Raw genomic sequence first — 15818 nt, 5'->3', positions numbered from 1 at the left:
TGAGCTATTATAATTTATAGTGATAATTTTATTGAATATAAAATTCAATTGAATTATTGCCATAAATGGAGCTTCAGCGATGCATTATGGGAAAACTTGTTTTATCTTCACATATGACAAAGTCTCGTGTATTTGATCGGATTTCAGCTGACAACATTTGAGATGACGCGAATGCATTTATAATAAGGCCGCTCCAAATGAAAATCAAAAATAATGTCCGATGCCCCATTTTCGAAGTCAAAATCCAATGGAGCAAAATAAAAAAAAAATAAAAATTTCATGATAGTTTTTTGGTAAATTTTCATAATTTTTCAAGAAATTTTCAAAATTAAAAAAAAAATTTCAATTTTTACTAATTTTTGTTTCGAAAATCATATTTTGACATGATTTTTATTCTCTAAAAATATTTTTTATAAAATTACTGAATTTATTTTTCAAAATTTTTTGACAGTTATTTTTTTTATTTTTTTTTTAAATTTTTTTAATTTTTTTTTTATTTTTTTAAATTTTTTTTAAAATATTTTTTTTAAATTTTTTTTTGTAAAATTAATATAAAAATAGCAAATCTCATAGTAGATAGTTAAAAAAACATCAAAAATATTATTTGTAAATATTTTTCATCAAGGGCGGATCCAGAGGGCTATCAGCGGACCACGAAGGGGGGTGCAAATCTATATAAAATCACCTTTTTTGTTAAATTTTGTGTCATTTTTGTGATTTTTAGTGCTTTTTCAGCTTCAAAGGGGGGTGCAATTGCCCCCCTTGCCCCCCCTCTGGATCCGCCCTTGTTTTTCATAAAATTTTTTAATTTAAAAAAAAAATTTTTTAAAAATTTTTTTTTTTTTTATAAAATTTTTTCTTAAATTTTTTAACTTCTTTTTAATTTTTTTTTTTATTTTTATTTTTTATAAAATTAATTTTAAAATAGCAAATCTCAAAATTTTAGACTTCATTTTTTATTTTCATTTGGAGCGGCCTAACAAGAATTCAATTTGCATTTTAATCTACTTTAAGCACGAGTCAATATCTTGAAGAGAAACTTAAACCATAAAACGACACATCACAAAATGACATAAAATTACATAAATTTGGTCTGTTTCTTCTTATCTGGACATGTAAAGTCTGTTAGTTCACCTTCACCCGTTATATCTGTTAGCGTATTATTGACCATGAAATGAAACGGATCGTGCATTACTTTCGTATTGAAGACTTACCGATCGAAGCGTGTTATTGTCATCCTCCATTGAAAGAGGATACATGTGAAAAGTGTGTGTAAGTACAAGTTGAAAGTAAGCCAACGATAGAAGAATTTAGTGCAAAAAAGTAAAAAATATGGTTATTTCATATCATAAAATGGTAAAATTTATATTTTTTTTTTGATATTTTGTCTTTTACAGACTTTGTTATTTTTTAGAATAAATATTTGCATCTCGCGACAGATCGCAAGCCCTTACCAACGTAACCAATCATACTGTAAAATTTCTGTAATACGCTAACAAAATAGCGGTACAGTCGAAAATTTCGGAAAATGTTCGTGTAGTCGAGCACAAAGTCAAGAACACGTGCAATAAAGGCGGTAATTTGGGAGCACCGACATTCGCGATGAATGATGATGATGGTTTTTTCATTTTTCCGCAAGTCGTTAAAGATTGTCTCATCGTATTCTTCGAGTATGTTGTCCAACTGTTTTCTTCTAACTAATTGCTTACCTCGAGCTTGTTGGGCGCGAACTGCTGATAATAAATGATGATTGCCAGAATTTGATGGACCTTTGAGGACTGTTTCCAAACACTTGATGTTCTCTGTGCAAGTAGCAATTATTTCCGCCTACAAAAAACGAAAAAAATTAATAAATCGAAAAAAAAAATCGTTTATGTGCGAAAATTATTACAAATCACTCATGCTCAAACACCTACTTGCAAAAAAATATAAATAAACGAACAATCGGTTTTCAATTTCGTTTCGCGTTCGAGTCACAGAGCATACACAAACACCTTTTAATGATACTTTTTTTTTATGTATACACATTCGTTTATGGTGACGATCAACGATTTGTGTTGAACTGCCTTTTAAAAATGATAATGAAGTAACGAGAAAAAACGAATGTTACACAAAAAAAAGTAAGGCAGTGAAACCTGCATCGCGAAACGAAGCACACGTAAAAATTAGTATAGGGTTTTATTAAATTTTTATAATTGATCCATCAACAAAGAAATTCACGAGAGGAACATTTATTAAATTTTTTAGGTCGCTCCAAATGAAAATTAAAAATAAAGTCCGATGCTTCATTTTAAATTGAGCAAAAAAAAAAATAATAAAAAAAATTAAAATTTTATCCAGAATTATAATTTTTGGTGTACTTTCATAATTTTTCAAAAAAAAAAAATTTTTTTAAATTTTCAATTTTAATTAATTTTTGTTTCGAAAATCATTTTTAACTTGAATTTTCTTCCCCAAAAATATTTTTCACAATATTACTCATAAAAAAATATTTTTAAATTTTGTTACAATTATTTTTATGAAATTTTTTAACTTTTTTTTTTAATTTTTTAATTTTATTTTTTTTTGTAAAATTAATTTTTAAATAGCAAATCTCATAGTAGATAGTTAGGAAAACATCAAATGCTCAAAAAATGTTAAAATTTTGTTATTTTGTATGAAAATAGTTTTTAATTTTTTTTCTTTTTAAAAATTCTTTTTAAAATATTGGAATTTATTTTTGATTTTCATTTGGAGCTGCCTAAAAAAATAAAAAAAAAAATTTTTTTCGACTATGATTCAAGTTAACATTCTTTAGCGAAAGATACTATGAAAAAGAGGGGAAATAACGTTCTCCCCTCTCCTCATGTTGCGCGTTTGACTTTTTTCAAAGGAAATGGACTGAAATGAAATCAAAACTCTAAAAATATGACTAGATTTGTTATCTTATTTGACAATAAATATGGATAAAAACAAGTATAAATGTAAAAATTGTTATCAAAGACATACAAACGACAAATTTAACATTATTCGTAAAAACAATTACAGGTCCGCACAAATTAGTTTCATAGAAACTCGACTGTGAATGTGTGCTTGTGCGTGAACTTCTAAGTGACTGAGCTCTGCGACGACGAATCATATTCGGTTTCTTACGAGAACAATTTTTGCGTTGAATTGACGGACAACTTTTCGACAACAACTCATTCTTTTTCGGCACACAGTATGGAAGACAAAAACTACAAAGAAATAAATCGGTTCTTACATAATCTTCGGGACGAAGGAGATGATGACGAACACGTAATGCTTCGACATTTTCAACGCGACTTCTGCTTTGTGAGAGTAAATTACAGATATCCTGATCGTTATCGGAATCCGAGTCGGCAGACGAGCTTGAAGCACTTTTGCGTTGACGTAAGGAACGACGGCGAATGGAAGAATCACTTTCTTTACGATTTCCCTTTTCAGGAGACATTTTCGGAAGAGATGCACGATCTTCGTCTTCGTTAATTGGAGCACAATCTAAAGATTTTCGACCTTCTGTAAAACAAAAAAAAAAATTTAGAATTTTTTTTTTTTTTTTTTTTTTGTGAAAACTTACCATCATACATTTTGTTGAGATTTTTACGACGTCTTTCAAATTCAGACAATTCCAAAAGTCGTCGTTTCTTCACTTCCAATGAGCTATCTCCCTTATCGGATGGAGTTTGTGCTCCTCCGATAAATCGTCTGTGACGCGGAGGCGAAATCGAATCCAATCCTTGTGCCGCGGAAAGAGATGAACACGCATCCGATTGTGAATCCAAGAAATTACGATAATCGTCGCCGAATTCGAGTAATCGTTTAGCAGCATCTGTGTCACGATCTTCCGAATATGGTTCTGACATGTATTTTTCCTGATAATTATCCCACATTTGTTCGAAACTGCTCAATTCTTCAGTACCTGATCGTTGCGACGAATCAGGCATATCCGGAGATTCTTTAATTGGCGTATCGCCCAAATTATAACGCGACAAAGCAGCTAACGGGCCCAATGTTTGGGCATAAACTTTTGTAACAGATCCAATTTTGAAGTCGGGCTTTACAACATCATCTTCTTCTTCTTCTTCGTTACATTTTGGCGTATCAACGGAAGACAAATCAATCGATTGGGTCATAATATTCTCATGTACTTCGACTTGACGTTCGTTTGTCACGAGATTTCCGAGAGCGACTTGAACTGCAATATTCGCATCGAGTTTTCGAACTGCTCGTTTTCTATTCCGAATACGACGTTTGCGCAACGTTCTTTTGTGTACGGGAGTCGATTCTTCGCTCTTAACTCCTCCAGCTGGCATGTTTGGCAGTGAAATTGTGTCTAATGCACTTTCGCTAATGCTGAAGTTGCTATCTTGATTGCTACTTGTGAGCGGAACGGCAGTTTCGAGTTGCGATATGCATGAAACAGACCATGGGCGGTTTGTTGCTCTCTTTGAGTTCATTCGCAGCTCAATTGTTTGTGATTTTGTTGTGTTTGAAGTACTTGAGGTTTCTTTTCCGCTTGAATTTGTCAATAAATCGCCCGAAGAAGCGCCCAAACAATTGTCGACACTTGTTGCTTGACTATCATGTCGCATGAAAGTCACTTGCGAATCTGTAACTCCCAAGGAATTCGAGGTATCGGAATCTTCTTGTCGAATATCTTCGTCCGTATCGTCAGATGCTTCGCCAGATGCCTCGCAATCGGTACTCAATAATCCTGTAACAGGCATTACATTGCCCGACATTGATATTGGTTGATGTTCCAACCATTCTTGAACGCGACGAATTTTGGGACTTTGTAAAAGACTTTCTTGTTTATGGATTGTAGCAGTTGCGTGACTCATTCTTCCCGAAACACTTGCTTGGAAATTTTGAGCTTTCATGATAACTTCATCTCGTACTAATGATTCTGCGCCAAGCACTAATTTTTGAATGGATTCTTTAGTTGCTTTTGTTACACAAATGTAGGAAATTTTGCTCGTATGCCCGCTTTCTTGAACAAAGTTCGTTTCTGTAACTGCTCCTGTTACAGTACTTGTTGCTACTTCAACTAAATTACTGTGAGTTTCGCTATGCGATTCAATTATTCCATCATCTGTAAAACTCAAATGTCTCTTGAAATTAGGAATTTTCTTTTCTTCGTTTTGCTCTTGCTCGTCATCCTCGTCTATGGGATTATTTTCATCATCTACTTCTCCCGTTGTAAAAATCCATTGTTCATCTTCTGTTCCCGTTTCTTCGCCGCCATCAGTTGTCGTGACGTTTGTATGGTTTCCCTCATTATCCGTATCTGCATGTTTGAAATAAAAAGTTCCGCAATTCTTGGATTTGCGGTTTGAACGATTGAATTTTGCCGCTGGATCTGTTTTTTTCGGGCGTTTTTTCACTGTACAAAGTTTGGGGCTATCGAATTGCGGCGAACTAACTGTTGTTGTATGAGTAACTGACGTCGTTGTCGATTGCCCGATCGATATATCAATGTTATCTGTTTCCGTTGTGTTTATATCTAAAAACAAACAAATGAACAATTTAGCGAATTTTTTTTACTTTTGATAAAAAAAAAATTACCTTTCTCCATTTTGTCTGTTACAAATTTAAAATGAGGACTCATGATAGTTGGCGGGCCATCGGAATTTGTACTTGTTGTTGAACTAATTGCAATTTTAAGCAGTTGATCATTATCACTGCCCTCAGAATCAGCTTCAAACGCGTCGGTGTTTGAGATGTCTGTTAATACGTTTTTGTGTCTTAATGCAATCCAATCGTCCTGTAATGATCAATAAATTATCATGTTATTTTTTTATATAAAATAATTTTGAACTTTTTGTCCCATGCCCAAAAAAAATTCAAAAACCGAAAATTCAATGAGGCAAAATTAAAAAAAAAAAATAAAAATTTTATCGAAAATGACCTGTTTTTGGTAAATTTTCATATATTTTTAATAAATTTTCAAAAAAAAAAATTTAATTTTTTTAAACTTTTGTATTGAAAATAATATTTTTACAAAAAATTTCGTCTCTAAAAATGTTTTTTTAAAATTATCGAACTTATGTTTTCAAAAAATTTTGTTTATGAAAAATTATTTTTTAATTTTTTTTATGAAAAATTTTTTTAATTTTTTTTTTAATTTATTTTTTAATTTTTTTTAAAAATTTTTTTTTTTTTTTTTTTTTTTTATGTAAAATTTTTTAGTTAAATTGAATTCTGCTGAAATCAATTTTGAATAAGAAATTCATTGAATATTTCTCATTTTGTATGAAAAAGTATTTCATTTTTTTTTTTTAATTTTAAAAAAAAGTTTTTGGGACAAAAAGTTTGAAATTAATTTGGAGCTGTCTAAAACACTTACATCTGATTGAACGTCACTAAAAGCTCCCGTTAAACGTACGTGTTTTGCTGCGGGTTCGTCGTTTTCGCTTGAGGAAGAAGACGATGTTGATGGCGTCTGTAAGAGAGATAAAAATTAAAAATTTATTTACTATGCTGGATGATAATTCTAATCTATTAGAAGACACATATTCAATTAACCTTGAAGAACTTGTTTATGAACAACGAAACTTTTCCTCTAAACAAGCAGAATTTGCTAAGTTTTATTAGCTCGTGCTTTTCGCTCGTGACTCGTTAAATAATTGCCGCTTTAGATAAGAATATAATGAACAAAAATTATTATTTGTAGAATTGCTAACATATGATCGCCGATCATGTTCCATTACTATTGAAAACTATATTATTAAAAATCGACCGTATTTTTTTGCACCTTGTTTTACCATAATTCGAACGTTCATGTTCAAAGTAGGTATGTGGGAAGTAAATTGTACAAAAAAAGCTCTGTTAATCGATTTTTATTGCATAACACGATTAAAAGACGCTAAAAATGTTCCATTTAATCCGTTGCTAATCCCAATATATGTTTTAAAAAGTGTCAACTGAACATGAACCAAAAATTTGAAAGTGAATGGAATCCGCTTAAAACATAAAACTAAACATTGTTGTAAAAAAATAAAAAAAAAATAAAACAAAGAAACTAAGATGTTGATAATTTTTTTTTATGGAAAATGTTCATGACTCTGCCGATTAAATCATAAACCTCAATATAGCTTTAGTGTATTAAATTCTCATAAACATAAATACTGTCGTAAATTTTTTTTAGTGTACAAAAGTTTAGAGCCCACGAAATTTGCATAAAATTTTCCACAATTTTATTTAACCCAAAATTCTATTGTCTTTAAAAGCATTTTTTTAATGCATGAGTAGGCAATAGTAACGTTAACTTTGGTTAATGTGTGTACAATAAAACACTAAAATCTCCATTTTCAGTAATTTTTTAAGCATTGATGTACGACATAACAAAAGGTACCAACATGTTCATAAGTCAGAGATTAGTTGATGATGTCACAATATTGCATTGTTAAAAAATAATGTGTTTTTTATGATTTTTTGACACACAAATTGATATGGAAAAAAATTTAGATAATTTAAGAGAAGGCTAATTTTGAAGTTAAGAGAAATAATTTTGAAGTTCAAAAAACTGAATTGAGTAAAATTTTAGATTTTGCATGATATTTTAATTAAAAATACGGAAATTATCTTTTAATGTCTCGTTGATCGCTTGAAAATTAAAAAAAAATAAAAAATGTAAAAAATACGTAAAAAAAATTTAATTAAAAAAATTAAATTTACTTTAAAAATTTTTTTAAAGATTAATTAAGGCCGCTCCAAATTTTTTTTTTCAAACTTTTTGTCCCAAAAACTTTTTTTCAAAAACGTAATTTTCTTATATAAAGGTTTTAAATTGAAAAAAATTTTAAATTTTTTTTTTAAATAAAAATTATTTTTTTTTTGTATCAAAATTTTTTCCAGACTTTGAATCGAGTCGCTTTAAAATAAAAAAAAAAAAAAAAAAAAAATTTTAAAAAAAAAAATTTACCTAAAAAAACTATAATTTAATTAATTAAAAATTTTTAAAATTTTTTAATTTTTTTTCAATATTAAAAAAAATGTAATTTTCTTTACATGATTGTAAATTGAAAAATATAAAAATAACTTTTTTTCAAAATTTTTTATGTATCAGTTCAGAATCTAAATTGCGGAACTAATTAAAATTGATTTGCTTAATTTTGACATCAGGAACAGAAATACAAAAAAATTGCAAAAATGTTAAAATATCGAAATTTGTCTTCTACTTTCGTTAAATTTTTTTTTCAGAATTATTTACAATACGGTATAACTTACGGGTGATTGTTTTCTCTCCAACAAATTTTCCAAAAGGCACTGTACTTCGATTGCTTTTAAGTACAACAAGTGATATCGACGTTCTAATGCATTAATTGGAGGTTCGTCTTTATTCTTGCTGCTATTGCTTGGCGATGGCGAATTTTCACTCTCGTTTTCAGCTGATGCACTCGACGAACTGTTGGATAAATTCTGCTTGATATTGTCTTTTTCAGAAGCTCTAATACTCGCAGCTACAGCTCTTGCTTGTGATACAATCTCACGATGTAATTCCTAAAATTAGAAAAAAAATAAAAAAAAATTAATAAATGCAAGAATTCTTTAAATAGTCGACGTGTGATTGCAAAAAACGGATTTTTGAAGCATGAAGGTTTCTGCGAAATAAACAATAGTTACAGAGAATAATTCGAAAAAAAAAAAGAATTGTTGAGATTCTCATAATTATTATTTCAAAGTAATGGTTCCAAAATTGAGAAAATTATGTTTTCAGCTTGCAGGTAATATATGTTCAATTGTAACATAACTCTTAACAAGCAGCGTTACATAAGTTGCTAAGTAAACAAAGCAAACCAAAACCGTGTGTTATTTATTTTTACACTTTTTGAATGAAAAAACTGCCTCGAGCCGCTCGCTCAACGGGCAGTCAAGTGTAAAAATGATCAAACATTGATCTAACATAATTCATGTTTTATGATTTGTGTTTGAATTATGCAAACTTTATTATATTTTGTGTGGTTTTTTTTTAAAAGTTCAATCGTTCGAAACGCGCTGTTGTTGAAGGACTTTACGTCTTCATAAATAACGAAATCAATGAACATACAAAACTTTTAAAATAAATCAAAGTTCGTTCAACTAAGTCATAAATTACGACAAATTCGAACATATCACTTGCACTTTCATTTTGTATTTCATTTACAACTCTCGAACAATAAAGTAACGTTTTCCTTGTTCGTTCTCACTTTTGCCGGAACACTCAACATAACAATATAACTAATCTTTCAACGTCTTAAATCAATTATGATTTACGATTACTTAACGCATTTCATGTTTGAATGTTTCGAAAAAAAACACGCTACTTGAAATTTGAGCTCATCTTCCGTTTGTCAGTTCTATTATTGGATGATTCGAAAAATCTTGATTTTTTTTTAACAACCAAAAAAATCTGCGAAAACGTTCTTAAGTGACAAAATAATTGACAATGGTATTTCATCATTAGCTCTTGACATTGCTTGTCAAAAAATGATTGAAAAAGTTGAAAAAACTTGTTAACAAAGTCCAAATTGATGAAGTCACCGTTTTTTGTCATCCAAATGTTTCGAGCAACCTGTCGACGTTGTTTTTCTCTAATTAGACATAAATACATAATTAGACAGCTCGACAACGTTTTGTATCATATTCCGCCGGAGTAAAAAGTTAAATTAACGTAAAATCAGAAGCCACGGCGCAGCGAGAGAGTACAACATGGACATTTAAGATTAATTGATTTGCAATATCGATGAATGTAAATGATAACTGCTATTAACAAGATAGGAAACATCTTTATACTGTGCATGAAATGAGTGTGTAAAGAGCATTGAAACGCGATACGACAACACAAGACAAGACAAATTACATAAATTATTCAGGTATTTCATAGATTTTCATTGCTGCATGCCTTTTACCTCTTTGGTGCACTTTTTATATCTTTGTTTTGCATCAAAACACATAAATAATAATAAGTACTTGTTAAACTCGCACAAGATTTATTACCCGAGTTATCTAAGTATCAAACAAAAAAAAAAGTGTGAACACTTGTTTAAAACCCTTTCCCTTTAAGCATCCATTTTATGACCTGCAAACACAATCGTGAGAACTTAAATTGGATTGTCCCAATGACACACATTTATTCGCGCCCATCATCATCTTCTTCTTCGTTTTACGCACAAGAAAAAAAAACATATTGCACTACCTGCTTTACTTTTTGATTCATAACATTCGTGTCGTGTTATAGTTTTCTCTCTAATGTTTATGAGAATTGCATTCCACGCATTCCATATCGTGATGCGTATTTTTTTTTCTTCTCTTTCGCTAACATCTAACGACTTACTACTGAACAGGAAGCAACGTAATTGCATTAAAAAAATATTTAAAAAAAAAAATAAAATTAAAAAAAAATATATTTAATGAACTTTTCAACTTTATAGTTTTTTTTACTTCTTTTTTTGCTAAATAAATTTTTTTAGAAGTTAAAAACTTCATTAAATATATTTTTTCAATTTTATTTTTTTAAATTAATTTTTTTTTTTTTTTTTTTTTTTAAATATTTTTTTTTAAATATTTTTTTAAATATTTTTTTAAACATTTTTTTAAATATTTTTTTAAATATTTTTTTTTTAATATTTTTTTTAAATATTTTTTTTATTTTTTTAAATATTTTTTTAAATATTTTTTTTAATATATTTTTTTAAATATTTTTTTTTTATTTTTTTTTTTAATATTTTTTTTTATATTTTTTTAAATATTTTTTTTTAATATTTTTTTTTATATTTTTTTTTAAATATTTTTTTTTATATTTTTTTAAATATTTTTTTAAATATTTTTTTAAATATTTTTTTTTAATATTTTTTTTATATTTTTTTAAATATTTTTTTAAATTTTTTTTTTATTTTTTTCAATTTTTTTTTTTAATATTTTTTTTAAATATTTTTTTTAAATATTTTTTTTAATATTTTTTTTTTTTTGTAAATTGTATGAGTGAAATTTTTTTTCAAATTTCTTCAAATTTTTTTTTCGCGAAAAACATCGAGCCAATCATAACTAACATTTTTCTCCATGAAACATATGCTCTGAGACGTATAGTTTTCGAGATTACCTCTCATGAACAAATTTTGTAGAGCAAAATCAATATAAAAATTGTAAAAACATACAACATGAAAAAAAAAACATAAAATTGATTAAAAATTAGTGTTGGAAGCGTTTGTTATCTATTTTGTGGTAGCAAATGGAAGCACACATGCAACGTCATCATCAATTTATGATTATTTTCACTTATGGTAGAAAATTTACTGAACTTTTTGCCATATATTTAGTTATTCAAATTTGAAACGAAGACAACTTATTTATGTTCAGAGACTCGAGTTACCGTCGACTTACAATGAAATTACGATTATTAATAACAACAATAATGATGATTACACAATAAATGAATGTAATACAAAAAGAGCTATTAACCGAAGTGTGTTCTCTATTAAAATAATGAATAAAATCGTGTTTCTCTATTATTTTAACACAAAAAAAAAGAGAAGTAACAAAAGGGTACTGACGCCGTTTTTTCATATGTTTATTTACGAACATTCTGCTTTTTTACTATTATGGGGAATGTCAAAATATCACATTCAAACACACACAGAAAAAGAGGTAATAAATGTTATTAATGAAACAGGTGTGGTATTATTAGCCTTCGAGTAATATTATCAACTCGCCATATAGCACTAAAGTTAGCTAAAGTTCATTAGCATGAATATCGATCGAGAGTCTTACAAAAAAAAAAGTCCTTTTACAAAATCACTTACGAATGTCAAGCAGTTTCAACTTGAAGGTAAATGACGTTTTAATGATAGTTTTAAAGCAAAAATCACGTAAATAAACATCGAAAGTTGGCATCACACGACGACGCGACGTTAACTTCATACTTCTTTATCATTAATTATATTCATTTTGATCGCATTCAAATGCTTCCATATTGTCCAAGTTGTTTAAACATTTTTTTTTTTGACTTGACTTGCGACTTTACATGACGCGACGCTTCTCTTTTCCGTTACTTTACTAACTGCACGAAAGCAAATCACAGCAATGGCTACTGAAAATCCATCTATTTGACTCGTAAAGCTGTCTCTGATGGCTCTGCACGAAAATTATAACGGTGACCAACCATTGTAACACTTGACATGCGAAATTGCTTGAAATGGTGAATTGAAATCTGTTCACAAAAAAAAAGAATATGTCAGAAACGATTAATTATAATGACAGCTTTGGAACATTGCATTGTGAAATTCGAGTGAAATTGTACAAAAAAATTTTTTTTTTGCATGAACCTTTTGTTTTGATTGACATTCATCGTTCCATTTTTAGTTTTTTATAAAATTATAAAATTTATATTGTTTTTGCCTTACAAAAGTTGAAACTAAACACTTGTGGCAAAAACTATGCGTTTCCGAGCATATGTTTCATGGAGAAAAGTGATTCTTATGACTCAAAAAATGTTTAGCGCGAAAAAAAAATTTCAAAAAATTTTACTTCATTAAATAAATTTTTTTTCAAATTTATATTTTTTTAAATATTTTTTTTTAAATTTTTATTGACTTTTTTTTTTGTGGCAAAAACTATTTTTTTTTACATATTTTTTGATTTTATTTTTTTAAATACTTTTTTTAATTTTTTAAATATTTTTTTAAATGTTTTTTTTAAATATTTTTTTAAATATTTTTTTTTTAATATTTTTTTATATATTTTTTTTTGTTTATTTTCAGATTCAGAAACTAAGTGAAATTATGAATATGGAAATTACTCGAACGGAAACAATTTTGGTTTCCCCCTGCCTAAATATTTAATGTTAAATTTAAAAAAAAAAATACATGTGACATACGATATTGGGAAATAATTGTTCCATGTCGATGTGTGTAATACATAATTAGGCATGTCAGAGATCGGATATGGAAATGATGGATAAGAACGTGATATTAACTCAACTCGTTAATGACGAGAGGAATCAAACACGTGAATTTTATTATTTTGAATACACTAATGACGGAAGTTTCAAATGTTTGATGCGCCTTACTTTATGACTATGTATGAAAAAAAAAATCAAAAGAAACGAAAGTAAACAAATGTAAAAACGATTGTATGCAAATTATGCTTAAATGCTCATTTAATACTGTAAGAGGCTTCCTTTGTTGTCGTTGTTGCATGCCTTATCATCAAAAATAATGTAAAAATATTTTCTCTCTCTCGGCATATGGGTCGAATATATGGGTTTGTAATAGCAAAGCAAATAGCAATGAATGAGAGAAACAATGTTTTATCGATTGTTTGTTTATTTGTTTTTATATCATAAATATTTTCCATGTGACTTGAGTTGAATCAAAAGTGGGACACCGACACTTGTTATTCATGCCGTCGTCAATCTTTGATCATGTTAGAAGCCATATTTGATAATGCGTCAGTAGTAATGAGGTCACGAAAACTTTTCTACATTTAGAAGTAGGAAAGAATGCGAAGAGAAAAAGAAGAGAATTTGAGGCACTTATTGTTATATAAACGCGAAAAAAAATACGATTTCTCCCATTATTCAAAAAACCAGCAAAAGCAATCATCATTCAAAACAGACAATTGTTCAAAAAATAAATTGTTCAATTAAAGCTATCTCCTCTCCCAAAAAGAAACATTTCAACGAAAAAAACGGTCATCCATCGTTGCGCTGTCAAGAAACAAATTTTTTAGAGTCATTCACTAAATTAACCATAAATTGTTACAAACTTTATATATTTGATCATTTTTTTTAGTAAGTAACTGTACAAAAAGTATTTTCAATTGCCTCAACTCTTGCCTTTAACATGCATGCCCCAAAATTGATGGCGCGACATGATAATTGTATTTGAGGAAGCTAATGCAAAAGGAAGGCAATTCGTTCGACACATGCGTGGGTCTTCACTTAGCAGCTCCCCGAGTGCTGTTGTGAGAACGCAACAAAAATGAATTTATTCATGAATGATAAACTTTCGTATATATCTTTTTGATTAACAAAGTTTCTTTTAACGGTAGTTGGGTTGCGTGCAATACCGTTTCTTCTTTTGTTCTATGTACCTTTCTTCGTAGCATTTAACTAAAAAATGAGTAGGTTCAGAATAATTTTCGTTAATTTGTTGAAATAATAACTTTTATTGTTTAATGTACAAACATATTGATCGTCTTTAAATGAAATGTTTACAAACATTTTCGTTTGTTGGGTCGTTGACGTTAAGCGTAACCCACAGAAATGCCAAGAAAATACTAAATCAATGTAACCGGAAACATTTTCAACAAGAAATCTAAAAAAAAAATTAGTTTTGATGAAAAATTACAAAAAACATAAATAAATCACTGAAAGCAAATTACACTTACAACCTCGACGATACATAATTTAACAGTTATTTATGATACACGCTCCCGAATTTTTGTGAATTCTTCGATGCCAAAATTAGCTCGTGTCTCAGGGTCGAATCTCTGAATCATTTATATTTTTACGTCAAAACGAAGTAAAAAATACAATAATCTTCTCGTTGTCTCGTTTTTAGAAATTTATATTCAAATATAAGTCGAAATTTATTCATTAAACGATCGTTTTTGAATAAAACTCATGTTTTCACTTTAAATTAGGCTCTACAACATTTTTATCATTCACATTATTATTTGAGTTCCATTAGATTTAGGTCACTTCAAGCTTATATTTTCATATTAATTTCAAAGAAGTAACGAAAAATATTTTAATTGCCCGTAATTTGATTCATTCGTAATTATTTATCGCGTCACTCATTCCGCATAACAAGCCATAAAGTTAATTATAAATAAAAAAAAATTATAAAAAAAAATATTTTAAAAATATGCTTTTTTATTGAGGGCCTTTAAAAGTTGAAAAGAAAAAGCAAGAAAAAGTACAACAATTTTATTTTAATTACTTTTCATTTATTTTTAAAGTTTTGAAAATAAAAAAAAATCATTTTTAAATTTTTATTTTAAAAGTTTTTTTTAATCGACCTCTCATAATTTTTTCTTTTGCTTAAATTTTGAAAAATAAAGTTTATTTTTCAAAATGTAAAATAAAAATTTTTGACAATTTTTTTTAATTTTTTTTTAAAATTATTTTTAAAGTTTTTGCTTAATAAAAAAAAAATTTCTATCATTTTTAAATTTTTATTTTAAAAGTTTTTTTTAAATCGATCTCTCATGATTTTTTCTTTTGCTTAAATTTTGAAAAATATTGCTTTATTTCCAACTTTTTAGAGCCCTCAATTTTTTAATTTTTTTTAAACATTTTTTTTGTTTTATACTTTTTAGTTACATATTACAAAAGATGTCCCCATGTCTCCATTACCAAATACGTTAAAAAGTTACAGCGCCATCTGAATTCTCAGTATGAAACTAAAAGTGTGACACGATGACAGACAAAATTGGAATTTCAATAAAAAGCATATAATGAAGCAGTGTCTTGTTTCTAAAGGCGATTAGCGAGAAATGTTGCGACAAGAGAAGAAACCCAGAATTCGTTCCAGCTTGATGTCTCTTGTCTCAAGATTTAATTCGATTCGCTTTACGAAATAACACAAGGAAATAGAACAATGGATCATAAATAAATTTAGTTGTGGGTCGTGAATTGGCAACATAATTTTATTGCAATACCGTGCTCTTCGTTAAAGTTAATTATTCGTACACACACATCAATAAGTAATTTTTTTTTGTAAGATGATGCCACACTCACGCGAAAAATATCAATTCTCAAGCATATTACCTACTTTTTATTGAACATGTCTCTCTCTTTTTCTTATTCGTTACAATGTTGTATTGTCGTCGACGTC

General features: G+C 28.3%; 1 protein-coding gene across 1 annotated transcript in view; it reads right to left on the bottom strand.

Annotated features, from left to right (window-relative positions):
* Nucleotides 1-15818, bottom strand: part of LOC134827499 (klarsicht protein) — a 72350-nt gene that overhangs the window by 3603 nt on the left and 52929 nt on the right. The window contains exons 5-10 of the mRNA XM_063840170.1: nt 8230-8502; nt 6347-6442; nt 5566-5764; nt 3578-5503; nt 3242-3516; nt 1710-1827 (exon numbers count right to left, since the gene is read on the bottom strand). Coding sequence (XP_063696240.1) covers nt 1710-1827; nt 3242-3516; nt 3578-5503; nt 5566-5764; nt 6347-6442; nt 8230-8502 — 2887 coding nt within the window. The remainder of the gene's footprint in view (nt 1-1709; nt 1828-3241; nt 3517-3577; nt 5504-5565; nt 5765-6346; nt 6443-8229; nt 8503-15818) is intronic.

This window comes from Culicoides brevitarsis, chromosome 1 (genome assembly GCF_036172545.1).
Source record: "Culicoides brevitarsis isolate CSIRO-B50_1 chromosome 1, AGI_CSIRO_Cbre_v1, whole genome shotgun sequence".
Classification (NCBI taxonomy): Eukaryota; Metazoa; Arthropoda; class Insecta; order Diptera; family Ceratopogonidae; genus Culicoides; species Culicoides brevitarsis.
The sequence above is the reverse complement of the archived record's forward strand: the minus strand, read 5'-3'. Positions and strand labels throughout refer to the sequence as shown.